The following is a 19,584-nucleotide window of genomic DNA, read 5'->3' as shown; positions in this document are numbered from 1 at the left end:
TCATCTTCCTTACTTTTTCTTTCCTCGAACTTCTTTGTTTCTTTCCTTTCTTTTTCTTTTTCTTTTTCTTCTTCTTTCTTTTCTTGGAGGAGAAAGAGGGTTGTGCTGCTCGTTTCGTTTCATTTTCTTGGAAACCATACAGAAAATTCTTGGATCTGTTGATTGTTTTCTAGCTATTAGTCTTTTTCTCTCATTCACTCAGTTTCTTTGGGTGCGGACTAATTGTTTATGGTCAAGTAACAATCTCTTCTTTTGTTCTACTGAAATTCTTGGCGTTTTGGTCGGAAATAAGTTTAGCTCCTTTTGCTTGTCTAGAAAATTGAGGGAAAGTAACAGAGATAATTTAGACCCTTTAAGATTTTTGCCACTATGGTTTAGTTCTTCACTTTCCCGGAATTATGAGAAAGGGTTGTTTCTGGTTTTGAGATTGAGAGATGGGGTCTTGAAAAGTGGAATGGCTGGTGGTTGTTTAGGCTATCATTGTGTGGGTGGTCGCCAAAATTCACCAGGGAGAGGAAATGGGAAGACAGAGTATATCTTTTATTTATTTATTTAATCTTGACAGATTAAATAAGCTGGTTTTATATGAATTATATAAAGAAAAAAAGCAATAATAACAAACAAGAATATATATATTGAAAAAAATACATCATTATGTTGAAATGAAGGATGAAATTATAAACAATTTTTTGTTTTATAAAAGGATTAGGAAAAAAATAAGAAATCATAAGAATAAGTATTAAACTGAAATCATAAAAATAAGAATTTCTGAACGTGTTTTTTTAAATTAAAAAAATTCTAAATGTAAATTGAAAAACTTATACACCCATCAAATTAAAAAAATCACAAACAATTATGTAAATAAATGAAAAAAATAAAGTCATTACCGATAATTAAAAATGCAAGTGGAAAAATTAAAAAACAAATATAGATAAAGTATTTAATATTACAACATGGGTCATTTATCTTATTATATTTAATGAATTTGTTTACTAAAATCAATCTATAATAGAAATCAACACACATAATTTTTTTTAATATCATAAAAGGAAAAAAAAACTATGCAAGGCTACACATATTCAAATTATTATAAAAATTAGATACTTAATCTATCTGAAATATATAAAAAATATTTACAGATAAATATTACTAACCTCTTAAAAAATTAAACACAAGCAAAAAAATTAAAAATAATTGAAGAAAGACTACATAAGGCCAAAAAAAATCATAGAAAAGGGATATTAATAAAAACATCATTTTTAAAATTATTTTCAAAAATATATAAAAAAAAATATTAATAATAATAAAAAATTCAAAATGCAATGCTGGAAAATTATAGGGACTTACTATTTAATAGCTTAAAAAACAAGGAACTAAAATGAACTTTGCAAACAAATTATAAATTTCCCACCTATTTCGGTTCAATATGACAGGTAGGCGTCCTATTGAACCGAAAAGGGAAATAAAGGAACGATTAACTGCAAAATGGGTACAATCCTCTTTCCCTCTGTTTCTCCACTCAATACAAGTATTGCTAAATTATTAATAATGTTCTGTAACTGCTATAAAACCACAGCTCTATTGTTATCCAACGCTTGCAATATCTGATGGAAGTCCTCCACCGAACCAATAAAGCAATCCCAGAGCTTCCATCTAATCTCAATATTATTGGAACTTGTCTACCAAGATGTCGAAGCAATTAATACTTTTGTCCAAGAGATCAAAGCGATCACATTTACCTGGAGTAATAGCAAAGGAAGGTTTCTCTCTGTTCTGATTTCAGTTGGTTTACATGCAGGCAATAAAGAAGTTTGCAGAAGGTAATGCCATTGTGATCTTGGACCCGAAGCTAGAGCGAACTGCTGCAAATAACTTGGCCCTAGAAAAGATTCTGGAACTAGCATTGCAATGTTTGGCTCCTGGCAGACAGAGCAGGCCGAGCATGAGGAAATGCGCAGAGGTTCTTTGGAGCATTCGTAAGGATTACAAGGAACAATCAACCTCAGATTTTTGTTATCTTATTTCTTCTAAATCACAGGGGAGTTTTTCAGTTATAACAGAAGAATAAACAAATAGCTGCCTAGTATTGTGGAAATCAACCCCACACCAGAAATGGTAATGTAAAGAGAAGCAAGCCGAAGCAGTTGCTTTTCAAGACGAACAAGTGATATAAAATAATTTTTTATACACATATATTTTTTAAATCATCAAAAAAAAATTAAATCATATAAAATACTAAGAATATATTAATTTAATATTTGTATAAATTAAATATAATTATAAAAACCACTATGATTTGGACAACCACTCTATCTATCATCCTCTTTCTCATACTAACTTTCATCTCCTCTTCTCTACAATACTGACCTTGCTTTCTTCCGTTGTCCCATTCACTTTCTTCCTTTGTCCTATTACTTTCTTTCTGTCTTTCCTTTTCTTTTCTTTTTAAGCCTTTTTAACCTTTCTCTCTCCCACTTTCTATCCTTTCCTAGTGGTACATAAAGTTGAACACGTGGCGACCATCTATTAGCTTTTGAGATTATCTTTATCTCCTTGCCACAATAAAATATAAGGTTGAACATGTGGAGATAAGATTGAACATGGTACTTTCTCACAGACATAGTTCTTTTAGCTTTTCTTCAATACTGGCCCCTACGTGACCTTACTTTCTTCCTTCTTTGTCCCATTCCTTTTCTTTCTCCTTCTATCATGCCGTGATTTTAGGGGTTTTTCTTTTATCATGCTGTGATTTTAAGATTTTTATTTTAAGTGTTTGAATAAGTACATGTTTTTTAAAATATTTTTTATTTAAAAATATATTAAAATAATATTTTTTTATTTTTTAAAAATTATTTTTAATATCAATATAAAAATAAAAAAAATTAATTTAGAATATAAAAAATTATTTTATATCCTATCATTAGCTGGAAACCGCGTAATGTAATGATCAATATTATACGATGATAGACAAATTTGGGGTTGGCTGAAGGCGGGGATTCTATTGGTCAACGTATTTTCAATGTTAAATTATGTTCATTCTCTAAATAATACTAATTGATCATTTGAATAAGATTTCAAACCCTTTTTAAATCTCATTCCACCTTGGTCAAGGATTTCTCAGTCAATACTATTTGAGAACAGATTGAATATTTTTTCTAATTCACATAGGGTAATGAAATCCTCTCTTGATCACTCAAATACCTTCATATAGTTCATGATATACCCAATGTCTATCATTTTGTTACCTCAATTAAGATAACATGTAACATGATCAAAGTATAACATTCTCTATATAAAATAACTTAGTGATCTCAAGTCTAAGGATTACATATACAACTGTCACATGAGTCTTTCCATAGACATAGGTAATCTCTCCATATGGAATTCTCATGCAGGTCAATTCAGTGTACATGTCTTATGACAAACATATACATATTAGTTTTAGCTATCCCTTATAGCTCAACTTATGAGAACAGTTGCTTCATTTCATAAAGGAAAAAACATAATATGTATCAGTCTTTATGGCTCTAATAAATATCCAGTATTTAAAAGAGCATCAACCAAGAACATTTTATTAACAATATTTTGATGCATTAAAAATCTCATAATTATAACAACTTTATAATTTCCTTTGCAAAACATTTTTGTCTCATAAACTTTATCTATACTCTAGATTCATTAATCTAATATTATATGAATATTAAAGTTAAATTAAGCCTTTATTAATAATAAATATGTATTTACATGAATATAATAATACCTCGTGTAACTAACTGATTGGCTACAAGGCATATTAAACTAATAGTTGGTAACCATTCTATACCGATGGTATTATCTTTTATCAAAAAATGAAATTAACTATAGATTTACTGGTTGTCGCACGTGTGCGGCGTCACAACGAATATGGAGAAAAGACTATAGAAAAAAAGGATAAATGTCAAATGTTCAACCCGAATCATAGAGAAAAGACCAGAACACGTTAACTCAGTTGGGCAATTATTCATCTTCTTTCCCTTCCTTTATTCTATCTTCGCTTAGCCTTTTTTGGGCCTGGATCGAATAAAATTTGATATTAAATTGAAGATAATAAGGGGCTAAATTAAAAAAAGAGGGCTTTCCTCATGTGAGATGAGCTTTGGGGTCTAATTGAAGAGTTGGTGTCAAATTAGGGATTAAATTGAAAAGATGAAATGAGATTTAGGACTTAATTGAAGAGTTATTATCGAATATGTCATAGCCTGACCGAACCTACAAGATATTGTCTTTTTTGGGCCTTATCACCCTCACGAATTTGTTCTTGGTGACCACGCATGGCCCCAAAACATGTCTGACAAGTCAACAACCAACACTACTAATAAGGCTAACTATCAAATTCTCACTCGCCGATATTGAATATTATAGAATAAAAGAGAAAGAAATGTTGGTGCGTGTAAAGCACATGTCAGTATGGAAGAAAGGCTATTGAATACGAGCGACACATTTACTCCCTTTAAAGGTTGTCGATTCCATTTGTTTCACCTGAAATAGGTAGTTTATCTTATATCATTTTAAAAAACAGAACAAAGTAAGACAAATTTCATTGCACTTAAAATCTTGGCTCATTCTTCTTGCCTAAATTCTAGACGAGTTGTTTCGAGTTTTTTCCATATGTTGTGTTCCAGATTTTTTTGAATGAACTTATAATTGGTGCCGTTTTGAGTTAGGGATAAAAATCTATAATTCTCAAAACAGGTAGCCCATGCGCAGATCTTCATCTCTCTTTAATTTCCCGTTACCCATTTCCCCCTTCCCATCTTCCTTCCATCGAATCCAATTCATAAATAATTTGGGTTGCTTTTGTGGCAATTTCAATGATTTACACAGCTATCAATAACTTTTTTGGCTGTTAATATCGTAGTATTCTCTAAAAAGCCAATGTCATGGCATTTCCATGCTTTCTAAAGAAAGAATTTATTTATTTATTAAGGAATTCATTTAGTTTTTGCAATATTTAATTTAATTTATATTCTTAATAATACTTTTAATTCAAACAACAAGACAGCAGAACACCAAATAATTTATTGATTTTACTCATAACACAACACAATTAGTTATTATTAAATATATAATTTGATATGGTTAATCTCACAACAAAACACAAAGCAAACTCTTATTCTTAAACTTGCATTAAATATTGCTACTTAGAATTTATTAATTTGTATTATACACGTACATATATTATCTTTGAAGGCTTGTATGACCTTTATCTTAGATATCATTTCATTTTTTATTCTTTATTTTTAATAAAAAAAATTCTTTCAATCAATTTATTAAAATAATATTTAAGTGATTGTTCAATTATTTAATTGTTTTCAAGAAGATTAGGCATTTTTATTATGATATTTTCATTACTTTATTAATAATTATGTATTAGGGACATTTTAGCAAAATAATGTTACTCATAAAAAGTAAATTTTTTAAAAATAAAAAAATGCATGAATTAAAAAATTATGTTTTCAACAAAAAAAAAATATTTTTTTAGTTCAAATCATTTCAGTTTCTTAGGATACTTTTCCTGGTTGTTATTATTTTTAATACTGTCAAAAACTTTTTTTTAAGAAAAATACATGAATTAGACTAGAGAATTTTGATGAAATATATATATTTTTTATCTATAATTTTATTTTTAGTGTTTTCTATGAATATATTGGATAATTAAATAAAAAATATATTAAAAAAGTTAGATTATAAAAAGTATCTTGGGATAACATTGGGCGTAGCTACAGTAGTTTCTATTAGATTGCTTGGATCTAATGATTTGGCTAGTTTTCACAATCATAATTTTTTTTTTAAAATACAATAAAGAAGAAAGAACAACAGCATTAATTAGCTGCGTATTACATTAATTAGCTGCGTATTACATTTTTATTATTGTATTTTAAATATATGATTTTACAATGGTAGGAACAGCAGAACACCACATGAACAGCAGAAGAAAGGCTGCCCACTTCCTGGAACTTCCTTGCTGCTGACTTTGGTGATTTGTTCACACTACCAATCTTTCCTTAACAACTAAGGAGTTTTTTTTTTTTTTTTAAATGGATTGATTTTAAACACTCTCTCAAGTTGTTGTGTTGTACCCAGCTCGTTCAGGAGTATGGTATTTTTTTTTTATTTTTAGATATTTTTTAAATTAAAAATTATTTATTTTAAAAATTATTAAATTGATATTTTTTTTAATATATTTTTAATATTTTTAATATATTGAAATAAAAAATAAAAAATACTTTAATATCTTTCCAAAAAAAATACAATTCTAAAAAATCATGACTACATAGCACTTCAACTGTTTGGGCTCGTGATTGTGTTTGGTTGCCAAGAAAAATATAATAAGAATACCTTCAAAAATAAAATGGCAGGTTGTAGAGTTCTCATCATAACCATAATACCTTTTTTACTAGGTGGACAAAATAGTTCATTGCTTAGCGTTTTTTATCCATCATAGAAGAAAGAAACATATGGCAGCCTCACACACACAGAATCTGATAACTTTATGATAGAATTGCAAGTAACTAAACCTTTATCAGCTGGACATTATTCATGATGGTATCATCCACCTATAAATTGATCCAAAATCTAAGCTCAAATCTCACTGGGCTTGCCCTAGATTTCTCCTTAGATTATGTTATTCTTCACCAACCAAGATTATGTTCCAAATCTGATATTACCCCATTTTTGTCCACCTTTGAAATTATTTTCTTTCTTTCTTCAGAGAACATTTCCAAAATCTAGAGAGGCCACCTTTTCCATCTTATTTCCCTCATGTAACTTCTAATCATTAAGCACCACGTGTACCACCAAAAGTTTGTCCACCCAGACTCACTCTATCATTGCGCACTGTAATATGCGTTATTTCACATACTTGCCACTGTATCACTGCTCACCAAAGGTGGCCCCACACTGTTCCTCGGTATCTGCGTCTATCCAAGACAACAACATAAAATATTTCTGACTAGATTTTCTGGGTGCTCTTTGTTTTTGTTTCTCTTTTTCTTTTTTTGTTTTCACTTCACAGGAGAAAAAACAATTAACAAACAGAGTTCGTGAGCGTAGGCTGGCTTGCTTCCTAGCTTCTTTCTTGCTTTGTAAAAACACCCTTTTAAAAGTTTTTATTTTCCTGGTTTCTTAGCACCCCTTTCATGGCATTTTCACAGAGGGTTCAGTGCTTTTTCTCAAGTCCAAATAACTAAAATTTGAGTCTTTTTGCTGCTGCTGCTGTTTTAACTTATTAACTAATGGGGTTTCTTCTTCTAATTCTTTTTGTGTTTGTTTTTGCAGGTTGATTATGTTATATTTGGTTGCCATTCTTGGAATGCTTTAAAAGGATTAGTTACTCACTGGTTTGATTCTTTCTCAGTTTTAGTTGTTGGGTTTTAATTACTTTTCTCTATTGGAACAATGTCTCTCTGTCTCTTGTTTATGGACTGCTTACTTTATTCTCTATTGGCTTCTTGCAAAATTTTTTCTTGAGCTATTAATTGTTTTGAGTGAAATGCATTTTTAATGTGATGATATTGTCACTCTTTGTTTACCAATGTTACAATTCAGAATTTCTTTAGGAAATTTATGATCAGGTGTGTGTGTGTGTGTGTGTGTGGGTGTGTGTTTACCTGAATTTCCTGTCTATGCATTCAAATAACTCGTTTCATTGTAGGAGATTTTGACCAAATTTTCCTGAATTAGATTAGGTAGGTGATTAATTTTTTAGGTGCTTTGTTCATATAGCGGCTAGGGCTTTTGAGTGTGGCTAGGAGAACTCATATCGTGAAATGGTAGTTGAATAAAATAGTCATATGTTAGCTAATTTTGTGCATAGAACAACCATCACTGGTCATGTATCTCCCGTAGGCATATGATGAGATCAAATTCATGCACATGATCTTTTATATTTTTGGCAGATTGGATGATGAGATAGAAACTCTGAACAGCATAACAATAGATGCGACAACTTTGCAGCTCTTCCTACCTCCCCTACATGTACAAGCCTTCTGCAGTTGTAGTTTGTATAAGAATGCTAAATTGGGAGTTTGATGTGTTGAATGCCAGCTCATGAAATTTAGGAAAAACATTCAGAACCTTTATAGTGAACAGGGTTTTTCTGTGCTGACTTTGGGGCAAGGAAGATAATTTATGTTATGGATGTCCTCAGTTTGTCTTTAATGAGGCCAAGCATCCTATATAGAAATCCTGAAGTTCCTTTAAAACAAAATTCTATGTCAGGAATTTTAGGCCTTGTCAGTTCTAGGTAATGCAAAATTGTGTTTAAATGAGCATATGTATTTGAGCAACAAGGAGTTGGTGTTTGTTCATCATTAAAATCCCCTTTAAGTGAGACAAGCTGTTTGTGCAACAAGGAGTTGATGAGATTAGTTCTAGGATTACTTGGTTCCTTAGAGCACCATTTGCAAGGTCAACTTTTCCTTTGAACATGATGAAAAACCGTGAGATTTTATTAGGAAATAAAAAGTTAGGATAAGGGAGATGACTACTTAGAGGTTGGTAATTAGGAAGTGTTCATTGAAGTAATTGCTTCGATGAAATTGACCTCTAATAGAGAATATTTACTCAAATGAATCTTATGGAAAATAACCATGCGATTACCTTTTCCCATTGTCAACCAAGAAATCTCTACCTTTAAAAGAAATATGAGGTAAACAATCAATTTCAGCACACGATGGACACTTGCATTAAGTAGGAGATAAAAGAATCAACATTATTATTATTATTATTATAAACTGAATTGTTGCTAACAATCCAATACCAATTGTCTTGGATGGTGTGGAAATGATTTTAAATCATGGTTACAGTCATGATTGTGCACCAAAGACCCATTCCCGGGCATTACCTGGTCGTGTTGGTTGTTGCAGTTGTGAATTATTAGCAACTCTAAGCAAATTTTCAATTATCCACATATATTTTTATATTTATAGTAATTCACTTAAAGACACAATAATAGTGCTTATTGTTTGAGGTTGAGTGAAGAAGCGGATTGTCAGGGGTATCTCTATAACCAAACCAAACCAAACTAAACATGAACAAAACCGATCATTTTTTCAGTATTTGAAGCGTTTCAGTTAGAAATATTCATTTATTTCGGTTCGGTTTCAGTTTGACATTTCTGAAAATCAATAAAGAACCAACCCAGAGTCTATGTGCATTCATATTTGGATTGTGTTAGTTTGAGTTAGCAACCTGAACCTGATTTGAACATGGTTTCGATGAAAGACTTGTCAATAGTTAGTTACTTTTTGAAAATGGTTATTAATTGTTTCAGCTAAAAAATATCTGAACCAAACTAGAACAAAACCGATCGATATGCTGGATTGGGTTGGTTTGAAAAATTTTAATTTTTTTTAATTTTTTGTTTGGTTTTTATTTTTCTGAAACCCATACTTTTAGTGATTAAAATATCACAAAATCAATATAGAATGTCACATAATCTCGTTGATTCTATGTCTATAACAATATTTCAAAAAAAAAACATAAAATATTTGATCAGGTTGTAGTTGCAGTTGACATTTGTGTCATGTTTCCATTGGTTTTATTTCATGTATGCGTGTGGTTAAAAATATCAAATGTTGTGCGCATACACTGATCTAATAATTTGAATATAAGAGTTAAAAGCTATAATGCACGTAAAGTGATGTAATACTAATCCCCTTTTTAAGGCAGTTAATTATATATATGCAGACAACATTATTATAATAATAATAATAATAATAATAATCCCCTTTTTAAAATGAGGTGTTATATATGGTTCGTTAAAAATATGAGGCATTACGGCTATGCATCAAAAATCACAATTGCGGTATTGAATCATCTTGTTGAACCATCTTCATAATTTCAGGGGATTACTTGTACATATGGAAACTTTGTAATAGAAACATGTGACATTGTTGGAGTGTGTATTGTTTTGGATTAGGGTGTGATTCTATTTTAAGGTTTGGCTAAATTAAAATGCATAAAAAAACTTTCAAAAATATGCAAAACTCCACTTAAAATGTTGTCAACTTGTATTGAGGTCCATTGCGCCGACATGACCGGCTACTTTAGTTTTCTCATTAATTTATTAAGTTGTGTACAAGTTAACATATATTATTCCAATTACATGCCATTATATATATAGCAACCGACTAGAAATATTAACAATAATGTTTTAACAAATATTAACAATTGCTTTTCATAATATTTTTTTTTAAAATTTAGTTTCGATACCACCATATTAAAACGATTTAAAAAAATTAATTTGAAGAAAAATTAAATTTTCTTCATTATGTAACAAACATACTAGCTTATTTTTATTTTTAAAATGATTTTATTTTATCTAAGAAACTTAACTGCCTCATTGTTGTATGCGTTATTAATACCAAAATTTAAACATAGAAATCATATTTATTTTATTAGAATTAATATTTAACTGTATAAGAACATAAATTTTGTGTTGAAATACTTAATTGAATTAAAATATCTTTAAAATTTTGTTAACGTATTACTATTTTTATTTTTATTTTTTACACGAAACTAATTATTAGGAGTTGTAGTAACCTTTTTTCACAAAAATATAATTATTACTACTTTTATTGAACTTACCTCTAATTAAGAAAAAAAACTAAAACAGTAATATGTAATTTCTAAAAAATATTTAATCCTATTTTTTCTATTTTTTCCTATTTATAATTATATAAATTGTTTTTATGAGAGTGAAGAGTTTAAAAAATATAATATTGTTCTTTGATCAGATGGCCGCCGGTGGGCAGCAAAACGACTTCTTACAAAGATGAGAGCAGATTCTGGTTTATTAATGCAAGGATCAATGCACCACTAGTTTATTAAATGAGTTGAGACTGATCTAATATTTGAAACAAGACAACAAATAATCTAATCTAAACCCTTACTTGCTAACTTTAATAGCATGTTTACTCTCTAGTCTCTAACTGGTTTCGTTGCCTACGAATCGCTGCTGTTATGAATTTGAGGTGTGAACAATGGACTTGTGAGCATTTTTTTAAAATTAGTAAATGTAAACTCATAATATATAAAGTTGATCTGATTAAAAACGATACAACTAAGTCAAACTATATGACAATGATGGTCAAACTCCATTTATAGTGAAAAAAAGAGAAAAAGATACGTCAGACTAGAATAACAGCTCAAAAAAATTATAATTTTTTATTCGACTATTGGATCATGCTCAAATTTTTACGTGGACCATCAAATCTTTAGACATCAAAAATCTTGTTTAGGCCTATAGTTTTGATAGTTTCTGTGATTTTCCTTGTTATTTTTTTTATTTCTTGCTTGTTTTGGATTTTATGCTTCTTTTCTTTGTAATTTTGTATTTTTTTTTTGTTTCCTAGTGGAGGTAAGGTTCCTAACATATTTAAGGATTTGTAAACCTTCTAAGAAAACAAACTTCATTATTATTATTTTAGAGAAAATAAAGTTGTGAATTTGAGGGTTTACATCTATAGTCCTTTTTGCTTATATTTTTTTTTTGTTTTCTTTGATTATTGTGTTTTTAGCTTTCGTTTGCATCAAAAGTTTAAATCTCTTTGAAAACAAAAAACTAATCAATTTTGATGTAGTCAATCCTACAATAATTAGTGATTCTAAGCAGTTAGGTGTAAGTCTGTTATAACTAGACGAGGATTTGCCCCAAATAAATTATGTTGATGGCTTAGTAAATATATTTGTGGATCAATGGAATAGGTATAAGCTCAAGATAAGGATTGGTAAGGATTGGTAACACTAGACCTACAAGTTTTTATAAGTAAGAATGTTTTATAAATTGATTTACCAAGGTTTTGAATGGATTTGAAAATGGTTGGATAATAACTCTCATATGGCTATGAATAAAATAATGATATTTGGTGAGTGAGATAGGAGATACTAGAACTAGTTCTAATAAATCACTAACATGTTATGATAATTGGCAATGATTCTTGCCAATGAGAAACAATAGCTAGTCAGTAACATTCAATTTAGTTTCGAGTATCGCAGCAATTTGATCAAAGAATAAGGTCATGTTCATGGAATTAAATGCCAAATGAAAACATTCACTATGACTTATTTTATCGCATGTTTTATAAATTATAAATTATAAATTTTTTTGTTTTCAGAGTTGTTTTAAACGGTTTTTTTTTATTATTGTCATATATATAAATATATATGAAACAATACGACGGTGTATCTTAGACTTCTTGGAAGAACACCATATCATGGTGTATCTTGGATCACCACATCAAGATTAAATTACTTTTGTCTTTTTCTTCGTCTCCCACTTGTCCCCGTTTTGTCTTTTAAAAATTCTAACGCTCCACTACTTTTGGTGGAGTTTAGAGAATTGTTTTACGCAACCTTCAACTCTGCTACAATTGCTGTTGGGAACCAAGGATTCCTTACAAAGGAGACAACATTTTTAAAAGGAAAAGGCAAATAAACTACAACCATATCATGGTGCATCTTGGACCACCGTACTAAAAGATGAGATTACTTTGTTTTTTTAATTTGCCTTTTACTTATCTAAAAATAAAAAAAATAAAATAGTTCACGTTAACTCTACTCAACCCACTCGAATTATAAATTATATTGAGTTAAATTAATTTTTTTTATTTTATTACATGATAAAAAATATAAAAACTAATTTATCATTAACTCAATATTAAAAAATATAATTTAATAAAAAAACTCAATGCTAAAGAATAAAATTCAAAAAATATATTAAAAAAATTAAAAATAAAAACTAAAATGACTAATAAAAAAAAAAAACCGAACTAATGACTCGTCCTATGACAACAAAACTCAGGCACGTGCATGTGAGCCTTAAACAAGCCCACACGCCTTTGCTAGTAATTTGAAAAAACATAATATTATTCCTAGTATAGCTTGAGCCCACTACCTTCTGCTCAATCAACGTACATTAACTAACTCACCTATGAGACAAATATGAGACAAGTATTCTAAGGAGTGTGCACATTTGCGACTGCAAATCATTGGAAGAGGTATTTGAATTGGGTGACGTTGATGAAGGAAGCAGTGAGGAGAAGGAGTTGTCATCTTTAACAGAGTTAGAGCTGATCAAGTTACCTGAGCTCAAATGTATATGGAAGGGGCCCGCCAATCATGTCAGCCTCCAAAATCTTGCTGATCTGAATTTGATTTCTCTCAACAAACTGATATTTATCTTCACACTGTCCCTCGCTCAAAGTCTGCCAAAGCTAGAAAGCCTTAACATAGGTAGTTGCGGTGAATTGAAGCATCTTATCAGAGAAAAGGATGATGCAAGGGAAATAACTACAGAGTGACTTTGCTTCCCAAAATTAAGAAGTCTCTCTATAAGTTACTGTGGTAAACTGGAATATGCCTTCCCTGTCTCTGTGTCTCGAAGTCTTCTGAACCTGGAAGAGATGGAGATTGATTTTGCTGACAATGTAATTTTACACTGGAGAAGGAGATGCACTCACCAGAGATGGAATCATCAAGTTCCCTAAGCTAAGAGGATTGTCTCTTTCAAATTGCAGCTTTTTTGGTCCAAAGAATTTTGCTGCTCAATTGCCTTCTTTGCAAATTCTAAACATTGATGGCCACAAAGAATTGGGAAATTTGTTTGCGCAGCTCCAAGTACGTCCTTTATATTTCTCCAATGTTTGTTTCAGTCCTGCAACTTTTCATGCCCTATTGCCATGTCTACTCATATCCTGTTGTTGATAAGTTTTTGGCTTAACTAGTGGGGACAATTCGTTCATCTATTTACCAAAATTATATAGTTCCAAAGTGCACAAAATTTATTAGGAATTATATCTAACAAATTGGTATCCTTGTTTTCTTTTGATGCAGGGGTTGACAAATTTGGAAAAATTATGCTTGGAATCCCTGCCTGACATGAGGTGTATATGGAAGGGTCTCGTGCTGAGCAAATTGACTACTTTGGAGGTGGTTGAGTGTAAGAGACTGACACTGGTATTCACATGCAGCATGATTGTCAGTCTAGTTCAACTGAAAGTTCTAAAGATACTGTCCTGTGAGGAATTCAAGCGAATCATTGCTAAGGATGATGATGAAAACGACCAGATATTGTTAGGAGATCATCTCCAATCTTTATGCATTCCCAATTTGTGTGAAATTGAGATTGGAGAATGTAACATGTTGAAGAGCCTCTTCCCAGTTACCATGGCTTCAGGTCTCTCATAGCTCCAAATACTTAGAGTAACAAAAGCCTCTCAATTATTGGGAGTGTTTGGGCAGGATGATCATGTATCACCTGTCAACGTTGAGAAGGAGATGGTGCTTCCTAATCTAAAGAAGCTGTCGCTAAAACAATTATCAAGTATTGTCTGCTTCAGTTTCGGATGCTGTGATTTCTTATTCCCTCGTTTGGTTATCTGCTATGTGTGATTTCAAAAGAAGATAACGACTTATCTATATATGTGTGAATAAGGTTATCTGCTTGTTTACCCATGTAATGTAATGTTGTGTGTTTAGTCATTACTGTGCGAACCTCAAAAAAATAATGTTGCTTGCCCATTATCGTACAAGCCTCCAGAAGTAAGGGCGAATGTTGCTTGCCCATTCGTGTTTGTTTTGAAGTGTGTGAACCTTTCAAAAATAAAGGCATAATGTTTACTCTTGTTTAATGTGTGGATTTTCATTCTCATGCTTTCTCAGTCAGTTTGATGCTCTGTTTCTATTGCATATGCTTATGTGGTTTTGGAAACGGGCTTGGCAATGCAGCTTGAGATCTGGAATAAATGTTTTTGTATGGGCATGTGATGACTGAGACTTGATGCTGTATTATTTGTTCAGAAGTTTGAAACTGATATCAAATAGCAGAGCAATCTCATGTTTTTCTAGCAGAACAATCTCATGTTTAATGGTTTTTTCGAGCAGATACATTGCTGGCTATTGCTAGAGATTCTAAATATTCTATCCTCTAAATGTTCCTCTGATTTCTAATTTTAATTGTTTGCTGCTTACAAACCCTTCATAAGCTATATGCCTAATCTGGTAGCTTTGAACTGTAATTTAAAAGTTTTTTTTTATGAAAAAAATAAATTAAAATAACCATAAGTTATAAGCATTATTTGTAAAAAAGATTCAAAATTACTATTTTTATTAAGGAATTTAGTATACAATCCACAAACTAAAGTTAAGATTTTTTATTATTATTAAATCAAAGTTTTGAATTCAATTTATAACAAAAAAAAATTAAATCAAAAGCTATTTTAACTAACATACTTAAAAAAAATTAAAAGTTAAAAATATATTAAATCAATTTACAAAAGTCATATCCCTCTCCTTTCCTAGAGTTATGAGATTCGGTTAAATGGAGAAGGGGTTGTTTCTGCTTTTGAGATTGAGAGATGGTGTCTTGAAAATTTGAAGGTTTGAAGTTTTATATTAATTTGTTTAAAGTTCAACTCATTTAGTTCAGAATTTAAAATTATAATGATGGCCGATCAAAAATAAGATATTTAAGATTTTTATGAAAAAATTATAATATAAACATCTAATTTGATGGAATTAAAACTGTAAAGGATATATTTTTCTTTCATTTGCAAAAAAAACCTAATGCCATTTAAAGGTTTTTCTTCATTCTTGAAAAATAGAATAAGGAAAAGAAAAGCATTTGGGGAAATTTCATTAGGAAGGAAGGCATTTTTAAGAGAAAAATATAGTAAATGGAGGGTAGTCAACACTAGTTAATAGATTTTTTAATTATCCATGATACTTAAAAGACTAAATAATTAATTTTAAGAAATTACAGGGCTAAGTTATAATTAAATCTTCATTAACATAGGGGACTTTATTATTTGTTAATTTTTTGAAGGAGAATTTGTACATGCAACAATCTTTATTATTCCTTCATTTAGGAACTTAGAATTCAAATTTGGTTTTAAGAATATATAAAGGATTCAATTCTGTGTCTGAAAAAATAACAGAAAACTCAATATTCCACATGCAAAATTAAGCTGATAAAATAAAAGAAAAAAAAATTTCTGAAACTGAAGTAATTGATGAGTGGAGATAAATCCTTTAGCCATCCACTAAATTTAAAAGGAGTTGTCTAACTGTGTCATTCCATGTCTCTTGATGCAGGGCTAAAGAAGTAAGAAATTAATTATTGTAATGAAATGATACCTAGAATTTTTTTAATATGACTTTTGAATTAAGAATTTTTTATTTCAAGCGATAATCTAAGTTGTTTTTAATAAATAATTTGTGATAAAAAAGAATTAAAATAATTTTAAATTATAAGTATTTTTAATAAAAATAACTCAAATAAACTTTTGTTAATAAAAAAATATAATGTAATTAAGATATAATCCACAATTTAAAAACTTACTTATAAATCAATTTAGTGACACACTTCTGATTGAAATAAGAAGTTATTTCTAACAGAAACATACTTGTGATTTTTCTTCCAATTAAAAATGAGAAAAATGGCAATTTCCTAGGCATCATAAGTTTCATATTAACAATATATTGTTTGCATTCCTTCAAATATGAGAGCAGCTTCTGGTACAAGTACTGGGAAGAACAAATAACAAAAACACAAATAATCCAACTATGAGCCATGTATATATATTTATTAAATGAGTTGAAACTCTATTTGAAACCAGACAACAAATGACCTGGACCCTTACCTGCTAACTATAGTAGAATGTTTACTCTTGAGTCTCTAGTGTGTTTGTATAGTTTCATTGCCTGTGATCCGCTGCAGGTACGGACTTCAGTTGTGAACAATGGACTTATAGGGATCGAAACGATAATGAACATTTTTTAAAAATAGTAAATGTAAACCCATAATATATAAAGTTCATCTTATTAAAAACCAGTACAACTAAGTCAAACCATATGACGATGATGGTCAAACACCATCTATAGTAGGAAAAAAAAAAAAGATAGGTCATGGAGATGTATTTATGGACTAATAGGACAATTATAGGATCAAAAGAATATTTGATCGTGTCAGATGAAAATAATAGCTCAAAAGGATCACAATTTCTTATCTAACCGTTAGACCATGCAAAAAATTTTGCGTGGACCATTGAATCTTTAGATATCAAAAATCTTGTTGAGCCCTCTGGTTTTGGTAGTTTTTTGTGATTTTCTTTGTGATTTTTTAATTTCTTGCTTATTTTGGATTTTATGCTTTTTTCCTTTGTAATTTTGAGTTTGTGTTTTTGTTTCCAAGTTAAGGTAGGATTCTTGATATTTTTATGGTTTTGGAAACCTCCTAAGAAGACAAATTTCATTATTATTATTTTAGAGAAAATAAACTTGTGAATTTGAGGGTTCACATCTGCAGCCTTTATCGCTTATAAATTTTTTTGTGCTCTTTAATTATTGTGTTTTTAGCTTTCATCTGCATCAAATTTTAAATCTCTTCGAAAACAAAAAACCAGTCAATTTTAATGTAGTCGATCCTACGATAACTAGTGATTCTAAGCAGTCAGGTGTGAGTCTACCACAACTAGATGAGAATTTGCCTCAGACAATTAATGTTGATGGCCTAGTAAATGCATTTATGAACCAATAGAACAAGTCTAAACCCAAGAGAATGTTTGATCGTGCTAAACTAGAATAACAGCTCAAAAGAGCCATAATTGTTTTTTCGATTATTGGAATAATGTGCTCAAATTTTTATACAGATCATCAGATGTTTAGATATTAAAAATCTCAATGATGCCCCTGGTTTTGGTAGTTTTTTGTTATTTTCTTTGTTATTTTCATTTCTTGCTTATTTCAGATTTTATGCTTCTTTCCTTTATAATTTTGGTTTTTTTTTTTCTGTTTCCTTGTTGAGGTAAGGTTCCTAATCTATTTAAGGCTTTGTAAACCTTTTAAGAAGGCAAACTTCTTTTTTATTATTATTATTATTATTATTGAGAAAATAAACTTGTAAATTTTAGGTTCACAACTGCAACCCCTTTCACTTATAAAATTCTGTGTTATTTGATTATTGTGTCCTTAATTTTGCAGTATCAAGCGCAAACCCAAAGACATGATGTTTTCTAACTACAGAAGAAGGAAACATAGAGAAAATGGAAACAAAATACCAAGGCCAATTGCCAAAAAATAAGTGTGATACAGAGATGGTCATCATAGAAAAAATAAGTGTGATACCCAAAGACATGATGTTTTCTAACTATATAAGTGTCCAAAAAATTTCCAAATAAAAGAGACAAGAAAATCCCAATCAAAGAGAGAAAAAAAAAAAAAAAACAGAGTATTTTTATCAAAGGCACAAAAAAATCCCAATCAAAAAGATAAACGAGCATCTCATTTTCATATTTTTATCTTACTCTCCTCCGATCTTTCAATGTCTTCTTCCGTTTCTGCAGCCTCCCTCAACCTCTCCTTCTATTTCCACGTCCCTCTCTTATCTCAACCTTTCTTTTATTTCTGTCTTTCCTTTTTTCTTTTTTTTAAGCCTTTTAACCTCTCTCTCTCCCACTTTCTATCCCTTCCTAATGGTAGATAAAGTTGAACACGTGGCGACCATCTATTAGCTTTTTTTTGTTTTTTTTTAATATTGTTATAGGTCAATCATATTACCTGAATGTGTGATACAGAGATGGTCATCATAGAAAATTATTTTTAATTGCTTGAGTTTGATTCTTTGTTGAGTTTCTTCCAGTAATTTTACTTTTTTGCAAGTCTTTTCTCTTGTTGATCTGTTTTTTTTTTTTAAAAAAAAAGAAAACTAAAAAAAACTTTACCTATCACAGCTTAGGTTAATTATATTTGTTGTTGGAAGCGAGCTGGTATCATCCATGGAGACGTCTAAGTGATTATCCGAACCTTTCATTCGTTTCTTTCTTTGCTAGGCGAGTTCTTTTACACATTATTTTTCTTTATTTCTTTGTCACTGTCTCTATATTACTACGCATAGTATCTTAATTATGTCATCAAAATGCTTATAGCTTGCCTTGTTACTTTTGAAGCTGGATTCCATACAGAGCTAAAGGCCTTCTCCATTTCATTGAGCAATCAGTACCAGTGCTTTTCCCACATATTTTCCCAAATTAAGGTAATGAGATTCTTATTCCCATTCTCTCTGCGCCTGTTTTACTTGTAGTGATTCATGTGAAATAATATTTATGCAGTTTTATTTATTAAGGGTAGAATAGTACTTTTAGTTTGATCTATATATACTTTATTTGAATTTAGGTTAAGACTAAGCATTCATAATATACAGATTATTCAGAATTCTAGCCTCCTTTCTCTATTTGATCTCAATTAATTTAACATGGTATCAGAGCTGGTTTTATAAAACGAGGCTTAATCCCAAAATTTTTTGGAGTGAGATCTTGTCTTCCGCTTCTGTAAAATTTGATATTTCATCAGTTTTTGCAATTATTTTGGTATTTCGTTTACCCTTCAGCTTTTGCAATTTGGTATTTACGTTCAGTTTCTACAAATTAGTTTTGTGTTTTGGAGTAATCGTATAATTTCGAGAAGATATTTGTTTAGTTTCTGCAATCTCTGTTCAGTTTCTGCAATTTGATATTTTGTTTTCTGCTACTTTTGCATTCTGGTTCT

General features: G+C 30.1%; 1 protein-coding gene across 1 annotated transcript; it reads left to right on the top strand.

Annotated features, from left to right (window-relative positions):
• Positions 1-1,426: 1,426 nt before the first annotated feature.
• Positions 1,427-2,189, top strand: LOC18104148 (calmodulin-binding receptor-like cytoplasmic kinase 2). The gene is made up of 2 exons (XM_006375878.3): positions 1,427-1,489; positions 1,799-2,189. Exons 1-2 carry the CDS (start codon positions 1,427-1,429, stop codon positions 2,066-2,068), a joined length of 333 nt encoding a protein of 110 aa, XP_006375940.1. The 3' UTR covers positions 2,069-2,189.
• The last annotated feature ends 17,395 nt before the right edge of the window (positions 2,190-19,584 follow it).

Source organism: Populus trichocarpa, chromosome 1 (assembly GCF_000002775.5).
Source record: "Populus trichocarpa isolate Nisqually-1 chromosome 1, P.trichocarpa_v4.1, whole genome shotgun sequence".
Classification (NCBI taxonomy): domain Eukaryota; kingdom Viridiplantae; phylum Streptophyta; class Magnoliopsida; order Malpighiales; family Salicaceae; genus Populus; species Populus trichocarpa.
Note: the sequence above shows the minus strand (reverse complement) of the source record. Positions and strands in the feature narration are given on the sequence as shown.

Excerpts from the sequence above, each read along its gene's own strand:
- LOC18104148 (XM_006375878.3), top strand. The coding sequence starts at position 1,427 with ATGACAGGTAGGCGTCCTATTGAACCGAAAAGGGAAATAAAGGAACGA. Across the intron at positions 1,490-1,798 it reads AACGATTAACTGCAAAATGG|GCAATAAAGAAGTTTGCAGA; the intron begins GTACAATCCTCT and ends GTTTACATGCAG.